We start from the raw sequence: 9,139 nt of genomic DNA, 5'->3' as shown, positions 1-9,139 counted from the left end.
GGGATCCCTGAGTTGTTCCTGAAGAGAACCAAAATTAGCCTCGTTCAAGGGAACTCCTAATCACAAAGCAGGCGAGATGAATAGCCTATCCCACCCCCAGATGTAACCAAATACATTGAGCTTGTTCAGATACAGATTCAGCTTCTTGGAAATACTGTTAGTGATACTTCATTTCTCTAAAGTCCTTTTCTTTCCAGCCTGCTATCTTTCTTTTAATTATCCCTCAGTTCTCTTTTGTTGTTGATTTATTCCTTGATTGTGTTGTGGTTAAAGTAATCTGGGGATTACCAATCCTTTGAAATTTGTTGAGTCTTGTTTTCTGGTCCAGTACATGGATAGTTTTTATAAATGTTGTAGACATGTTTTAAAGGACACCATTTTGCAGGAGTCTATGTATTTCCATTAAATAAAACCTCTTAATGACACTGCTCAAATCTTTTATACTTGAAGTTTTGTCACTTGATCAGTCCATTAAAGGGAAAAGTATATTACAATCCACACTATGACCATTAAATTATCCTCTGCTCCTTGAAATTTACATCATTTTCTTTATTAGGTATTCATGTCCAACTTTTAATTTTCCCACCCATACCTGCTACTTCTCTGCTGTTCTCCTTCTCAGTAACTGACAACTCTTGTTTTTCCGGTGCTCAAACTAGAATGTGTGAGGTTATTGTCTGCATTCCTCTTTTTCTCTCACATCAAATCCCATGGACTCTATTTTGAAATTTACCAAAACCTGATTCCTTCTCCTCACCTCCAGTGGTCCAAGTCACAAACGTGTGTCATCTGGACTATTGCAATAGCACTCATACTGGTCTTTCTGTTTCTTTCCTTGCCCTCGGAACAGTCCAAACTCTGTACTACAGCCCAAGTAAGTCTTTTAAAACAAAACACACCTTTGCTCAAAGACTTTCTATCTCACTCTGAAAAAAAAAAAACATCCAAAATTGCTACAATGGCCATCAAGGTCTCAGTAATCTGACCCCCTGTGACTTTTTGGACATTATTTCTTGCCACTTTCTGCATGATACACTCCCCTCCTATCATACTGACTTCCTCACTGTCCCATGAACACATTAGGCATACTCTTACCTGAAGGACATTGCACTTGCTAATCCCTATGCTGTGAAAGATCTTCCCTCATATGTTTACATTGCTTATGCCTGCTCTTCCTTTGGGCCTTAGCTCAAATGTCATCGTATTTTTAAAACTTTCTTTCACCACCCTATGAAAAGTAGTACCCCTGTATTGTTTTTCTTTCTCCTCTCACACTATTTCATTATTTTTCATAGCACATATTACCTCCTGAAAATTTTTCTTTGAGATGGGGTCTTGAACTGTTAACCAAGTTAGAGTACAGCAACAAGATCATAGCTCACTGTAATCTTGAATTCCTGGGCTCAAGTGATCTCTGGCCTCAGCCTCCTAAGCAGCTAGGACTTCAGGTACATGCCACAGCACCCAGCTAATTTTATTATTATTATTATTATTATTATTTATTATTATTTAGAGATGGTGTCTCACTGTATTGTCCAGGCTGGTTTCCAACTCCTGGCCTCAAGCAATCCTCTTGCCTTAGCTTCCCAAAGTGTTGGAATTACAGGCATGAGCCATTGCACCAGGTCTAGTAATCCTTTTAACCCTAAAGACCTTCTTGGCCAGAATCAAATGTAGCTATACCAGCTTACTCCAAGTTAATGTTTCTGTTGCATATATTATCCCATTCCTTTCCATTCAGCATTCCTCAATCCTACATTCCCCTACAAATCCTTTGTGTTTGCCTCTGTCAGACCACCAAGAGATATTATCAGACCCAGACTGATGTTGACCATAAATTCTTGACTTGCAGATTACAAAATTATAAAAGTAGTGTAACAACGTACTTGAGTGTAGAGCCATAATTATGATATCACACTTTTTCCCCCACCCAGAACACAAGTCAAAAAAACAAGATTGTTTTCCCCCTCTCCTTGGGCTGGAAGGTAGCTTTGTAGTTTGGTATTTACTTCTTCGTATTTGCTTAGTTGTCTTCTCCTACACCATTTTCATTTGTTAGGTTCCTATATGTGGAGATTTAAGATAAAGTCCTTTTCTCTTCTAATTCCACTCCTTACACAGACCAGAGATTCCGCTCCTCTTGTCCTTCTGATGGTCATTAAAATATATGCCCATAGTTTTCAGAATCAGCACTCCACCTCCATCCCAAAGCAGTCAAAAGTTAACTCTCACATTCAGCTCAGTTCCTCAGGCTCCTTTTCGTCTTTGGTCCCTAGGACTCCTTTGACTTTCTGCAATGGTCAGATCTTCATTTAGAAATGCCTTTGCTATACTTTATCAAACAGTTTCAGCTGTTTTATAGCCCAAGATTTTCTTGCTACTGTTATTTTTATGCCATCTAGTCTGCCATATATTGCCAGAAACTGAAATCCCAATCATCTGTCTTTAAAATGTATTTCCTTTCCCTTTGTAATCTTCTGCTACTACAAATTCAAGCACCCTTTCGTGTGTAATTTACTTTTGATCTTACTTAAAATGTCTTCATTCTTTATGGTTGGAGTTGGCACAGTCAGCCTCTGCCTTGATTTGGCTGTATGCCTGGTTGAGATTTTCTCCAATGCCATGTGTCCTGCAGTCTGAGTCTCTTTCAAAGTGATGTTCTTTTCCTCCCTTTCTCCTTTCATAGGTGTCAAACCTTTATTATGATCTGAAGGCTTTCTCCACCTGTATCTGTTCCCTATGCTTTTTATCATTCCAGACACTTTCCCCAATATTTCTTAATATATCTGTCTTGGCATCTGGCCCATTCAACCCATTACACTCAGTGAAAATGAAGTTTGCTCCTTATGCTTGTTCATCTTTGTCATATAAATTTCATGGTACTTTTGCTTAAATTGCAATAACCTCTGTCAGATTTTCTGTATTTCTCTGAAGCTAGTCTTCCATTGTTATTACTCCCTCACCAGGACTCACGTGCTCCAAACTGATTTGGAGAAACTGCGGATCATGAAATACTTATGGTCAGTGTTATATTTGCAGGATAACCTTCCTAAATAGTTGCGGAACCTCCTTGCACAATTGCCATCCTATGGCTTGATAAAAAGAACAGTGATTTGGGTTGGACATGCTTCACAGTTTGTCCATGTAGGAAAGCTTTGTTCTTTACACACCTTCCATGGGTTCTCCACATAGCCACTGGTTAGGGAGGTTTGGATAGAATAAAAATCCCTTGTGTCTCAGGAGTTCTCCCTGACACACTCCCTAGCCCACTCCCAAAACAGTTAGCCTGTTTATCAAATTATACTTCATCATAAAAGTTTGATTACAATTTTGGTATTTATATAGTATTACTTGTGACACTCAGATGGTCCAATTCTCCAATTAAACTGAGGTTTAGATAAATTAATCAACATTGTATAAGTCTATGTTTTGCCTCTTTCATTTTGATTATTCTTTGAATGCAGTGAGTTTACCTGGTATTTCTATTTACACTGCACAACCCAGATGATCATTACATATTTGATTAGATGTCAAATTAAAACCTAAAGATGATTTACTTTTCTACTCATTATATTTAATGGCCAGGTTTCCCAAAAATTAAACTAAGTTTTATAAAGAAATATGCAGAGATTAAGCACTTTTACTGGAAGTGTTAATGGGTATAAAAATTTTGAAGTAATAATAATTCCTTTTTATTTTATAGATGATTCAAAAGAGAATCTTAATTTATTTCTATTTTTACATAAATTGGTTCAGATTTTGAAATTACCCGTTAGGTGTAATCCTTTGGAGAAGAATTTAATATAATATCTTTCAGTTTGTAAGCAATTCAGAAAATATATTTGAGAAAGTAACCACATAATTCAGTCTATTTCTTCAAATTAACATTTCACTATTTAACTGCCACATTAACTAATTTTCAATTAAAAGAATGTACTTTTAATTTAATAAATAAGAAATTAAGTTTCACTAACGTGTCCTATTAAATACTAACACAATACACAAATAGAAAGACACAATGGAGGAAATAAGTATTCACTGACCTTTGGTATTATAATGAAACATATATTAATTGGATTATTTTTAATAACATAATACCAAAAAATGTATTATGTAGATTTTTAAAGATCAATATAAAGGAAAAAATAAAAGAACTATGTGTTTCCAGAGTCTCTTTTTATTAGAAAGCTTTTTGTTTTGGGATGCTATTTTAATCTAAACTTCAGATAAACGATGTGCCAAGATGTTCAGAGCAGTCTTACATGTAACAATTTAATCAACCACAACCTAAATATTAGCTATGATTTGAAATGTTTAGCAAATTATTTAACATGGATGGAATGGGATATAATCTGAAACAAAGATGTTAATAATATTCTAATATAGAAAATACTTACGATTACTATTATACTAGTAGGATAATCTTCTTGAATATTCATGGAAACTCTTTTCAGAATTACCAGACTAGAGCAGCATTCTAGAAACTCCTATGGATTAATAAAATGAGAAATGATTTGGGCAGGTGCCCTTCATGTTCCGTCATTGTAGGAAAGCTTTGTTCTATACATTCCTAGAGCAAGCAAGAAGAATGAATAATGCTCTTATCATATGATCAAAGTCAAGATTATTAGTTCCCATTGCATAAGATGAAAATATTGAGAAAGAGAAAAGAAAAATTATCAAACAGACCATAAGGAAAGTAGCAAAAATTAGATAAACTCTAACTACAGACCAGAGTTAAAAGTTTGACTCCCCTTTTATCATCTCACCCCTCAAGACCTCTGCAGAGGCAGCAGAAATCAGGAGGTAGAGAAGCTTTGGCATTCACTGAGCAGATACAGTGTAAAATTGGCAAAGTGCAAAGAGTTCTCTGAATATCATTATTTCCGTATTGAGGAGTAGCCTATTCTGTGAAATGCAAGAGATGGGGAGGAAAGAGAATTGAAGTGGGGGAGAGGATTCCTATAAAGGAGGTAGCTATGGGCTGTGGAAAAGGAAGGCGAGAAAGGACGGATGTCAGAGAAGAAAGGTAGTGCAGAGAACTGTGGAATGCTTTTTTTTTTGGATGGAGTCTCACTCTGTTGCCCAGGCTGGAGTGCAGTGGCATGATCTTGGTTCACTGCAAGCTCCGCCTGCCAGGTTCATGCCATTCTCCTGCCTCAGCCTCCCAAGTAGCTGGGATTATAGCTGCCTTCCACCATGCCCGGCTAATTTTTTGTATTTTTAGTAGAGACGGGGTTTCACTGTGTTAGCCAGGATGGTCTTGATCTCCCGAGTTGTTGCCTTACGTTGACATTTGCCTTTTGGTGTTAAGACTGATTACCAAGACTAAATAGAGGCCAGATGTTTATTGACTCTGGGTGACAAACATAACTCTGAAGTTCCTTTTTAATCTGTGCATAACAAAAGATCAAAATTTCCATGAAATTCCCTTCTACAATTTTTAGAATCCTGTCTTCTCACCTAATACTTTGGTAGTGAGGTCTCCTGTGTTATACAAGGTAACCAGATTAGAGTGCAATACTTGATCTACCAACCCACCCTCATACTACCACACCCTATCTCCAAGGGGCATTGACAATCACTACCTAAACCCCTTCTTTCAGAGACGTGCTGGTAAAGAATTACCTGGCCCATGGAGAAGAATGGTTCCCTTTCTCCATGGCTGTTGATAGATATTGACCACCTCCTTAGAGTTGGTTAAGGATATCCATCTGTGAAAAGCTATGGACCCGCGAGTGTTGAGAAGTCAGGACAAACTCACAGCAACTACAGTAAATCCAACATTGCTAAATTCTTTTTTACCACTCCTTCATATCCCAGAGTAGGTAAAAATAACCCTCAGGGATAAAAGAGGTTAGGGAGCACATGCGTTGAAAATACCAGCAAAAACAAAATTCATACTGTGTTTAATGACATCATGTTCAAATTAAATAGCAAAATATGTTTACTTATAAGCATATTATTATTTTGTTTGTTTGTTTGTTTATGAGACAGAGTTTCATTCTGTTGCCCAGGCTGGAGTGCAGTGATGTGATCTCGGCTCACTGCAACCTCCACCTCCCAGGTTAAAGCAATTTTCCTGCCTCAGCCTCCAATGTAGCTGGAACAACAGGCAGACACCACCATGCCAGGCTAATTTTTATATTTTTAGTAGAGACAGGACTTCACCATGTTAGCCAGGCTGGTCTCAAATTCCTGACATCAAGGGATCCGCCTGCGTTGGCGTCCCAAAGTGCTGGGATTACAGGCGTGAGCCACGGCACTCGGCCTACTTATAAGCATATTATGTCTTCCCATATAATACAGGTATTTTCACACCCTTTTTGAATCAATGTACAACACCCTCTTTCCTTTTGTGTAGTCAGACAAGTCAGCCTCAGGGTCCATGCTGCTGTGGAAACAGTAGGAGAGGGGAAGAATAGAGCAGGGAAATCGTAATAGAATATGCATGTATCTTTATTGGCTTATATAGAAAAGTGGTTAATCACATCATTTTCCCTTAATTCCTCCTGAGTCTACAGGTTGGAGAATAGAAACACAATGACACAATTCAATGTGGTTTTCTAGCAAGTGAGCTGCTACCTCCTCCTCTTATTTTCTCACTTAAGCCAGATAAGGAGCATAAGATGAATGGGGCAGAATTACAGGGAATGCTTTGCAGAACTTTTTGTAAGAACAGAATGCTCTATATGTTGAAGTGAGCAAGAAGACCAAAAAAAAAAAAAAAAAAAAAAAAAAAAAAAAAAAAAAAAAACTTGGAAAACAATAGCTCTATTTACATATTATTATTATTTATTTATTTTTTTTTTACAAAGTTTAAAAGTACTTTTTATTGCAGACATTTTCATATACAACGTTAGTGAAATCACGTCCCCCCGCCATGGTGAAGACATATATTCCTATCTTATAAAAACATTCAAGTAACCCTGGGCGTTTTCATGTTACTCTTTTTTAGTACCTGGGGATTGGCTTTGGCTAGATTTTCTATTTTAACCCATGCTTCTTCCCGTTCTTTCATTTTTAGCTTCTCTTTTAGTTTCTCTGCTTTGAACTGTTGTGTACAGTCATCAAATAGCTTTTGGTCCATCTCCATGAAGAGCTTCAGGGCGTTGTATATCAAGCCATGTATTGTCTTGTTCCAATGGGTCTTTGAGTTGTGGTACAAGGAAGGAAACACGATGGGCAGAATCTTCGCTGCGTTGTCACTGATTAAACTCATGATGTATTCATTATTCCAGTAATAGAGAGCTCACTCTGCCACCTGGAAGTGTGGCTGGAGACACATTTGGCCAACTGCCGGAAGAGGGGCTCCATGATCTTCACAAATTCTGATGGTTCAATGACATCTAAAATCTCTTCTAATTCATTTAAGAACATTACTTCTTTTGGACTGTGAGTCTTTGGCCAGTATTTGAGAAGTGCCATCACCACTGGTTCCGTGAGGGTGCTGTCCTTTTCTAAAAACTGCACTACACAGTATGCCAGCTGGGGATGGTAGACACTCAGAGATTTCACTTTGTGCAAAGGTAGTAACACCTTCAATAAGAAAATCTTGTGCTCTTCTTTGAGTGGTAAGGCAAATCCATTAATTATACTTCCCAATATTTCCAGTAACTCTGCTATGCCATTATGATGCTCTGTTTCATAAATAAACCTATAAAATATATTATTATCTGTTTTCTGATGTAAGCTCTCAAGCCTAGGAATTTCCCATAGATTCTGTGAAGGGTGGTTTTAAGAAAATCTCTCTCCCAAGGATCTTCACTGTCAAAGAGCTCTAAAAGCTGCAATACAAACTTCTGATCAATATATTTCTTCGCTATATTAGGTTGGAAATCTGGAGACTCTAAAAATCTTAAGAAAAATTCATAAACAAGCTGTAGATGAGGCCAGGCTGCTTCTAACGTTGGTTTGTCTTCCTCTGGGTCAAATTCTGCTCCCGTAGGATTGGAGGAAGGTGGTAATGTTCGAAACATGTTAACTGCAAACATATGAACTACTTCTGGGGAAATAGGCTCTGTGATCACATTCCGATTATGGGTGATATATTCCACCATTTCACTTAAAGCAGCTCGTTTTACCTCCTTCCACTTTAGGTCACTTAGTGGATCAGAAACAAAGTCAAAGAGGACGCAACACTGACGTAACTTCTGGATAAAAAGCTTCTCTTGATCAGCAGGAGGAACATCTCGAATATGGAGAAGGGCCACGGGCTGGAAAGGCCCATTGGAGTTGGCCGCATCTACCACCATCCTGCTGCCCACTTTATTACATGTCAACATCTAGACTTCAGCGGGAAAGGCAATGGGCTCCTTAAGGCAAGAAACCAGCCTCCATTTTAGTTTAAAAAAAAAAGGCAAACTGAAGCTCTCTGCAGCTGGAGGGAACTGCTACATATTATTTTTAAATTCTTTATCTAGGGAAAAAAAAAAGACTAGAAAGAAATACTTTCAAAATAATTCCTTTGGGTTTCATAACTCTTTTTGTCTTCTTTTCACTGTTCTGTTTGTTCCAAATTCCCTTTCATGAGCAAGTATTGCTAAAACTTTTAATATATTTAATAAAATTTAATAAATACTTGTTTAAGAACCAAGGTACATGGTGATTTCAATAGATTTTAAAACTGGTAATTTTAAAATGTTCTTTTTTCTTAACAAGCAATATAATTTTTATCTCAATTTGATACATTTATCCTAAGAAAATGAGAAGAACTTTGCCTCTTGGAACAAACGTCTTTATAGTTGAAGCTGGGCACCTGTGCGTGGAATATACTTAACTATTTTTAGCACAGTTTTTCTACTTAGGCCCAGCATTAGAAAGACTCCAGAGACCCTCTGGAACAGAGCTTTATAGATGCTGTAGATCTACCTCTCCAAAGGCTGAAAAGAATTAACATGCACCCAGCAGTATCCAGAGCAGTGATTTCAGCGCTATTGTCTTCGTTGTGCAACATTCAGAAGGTGGAAATGATGTTAAATCATTTTGTATAATTTTTAGCAAACTGTCAAAACAGAAAGTACTAATGCAAAATCTTGGAAGGCATTTTTAAGCACAGTCGTAGAGGGAGCATCATAAAACTAAACAGGCACTGAGAGATAAATATACAAATGGACAATGGCTGGACCATATGTAAAAG

The 9,139-nt window shown here is 37.4% G+C and overlaps 1 protein-coding gene across 1 annotated transcript; it reads right to left on the bottom strand.

Annotated features, from left to right (window-relative positions):
- Positions 1 to 6,798: 6,798 nt before the first annotated feature.
- LOC126936807 (serine/threonine-protein phosphatase 2A 56 kDa regulatory subunit gamma isoform-like) lies at positions 6,799 to 8,387 on the bottom strand. Its single transcript, XM_050759561.1, is given in 2 exon segments — positions 6,799 to 7,676; positions 7,679 to 8,387. Coding segments are annotated over 2 exon segments (1,065 nt in total). The 5' UTR covers positions 8,286 to 8,387; the 3' UTR covers positions 6,799 to 7,218.
- Between the last annotated feature and the right edge of the window lie 752 nt (positions 8,388 to 9,139).

This window comes from Macaca thibetana, chromosome 15, assembly GCF_024542745.1.
Source record: "Macaca thibetana thibetana isolate TM-01 chromosome 15, ASM2454274v1, whole genome shotgun sequence".
Taxonomy (NCBI): Eukaryota; Metazoa; Chordata; class Mammalia; order Primates; family Cercopithecidae; genus Macaca; species Macaca thibetana.
This window is presented reverse-complemented; position numbering and strand designations above follow the sequence as displayed.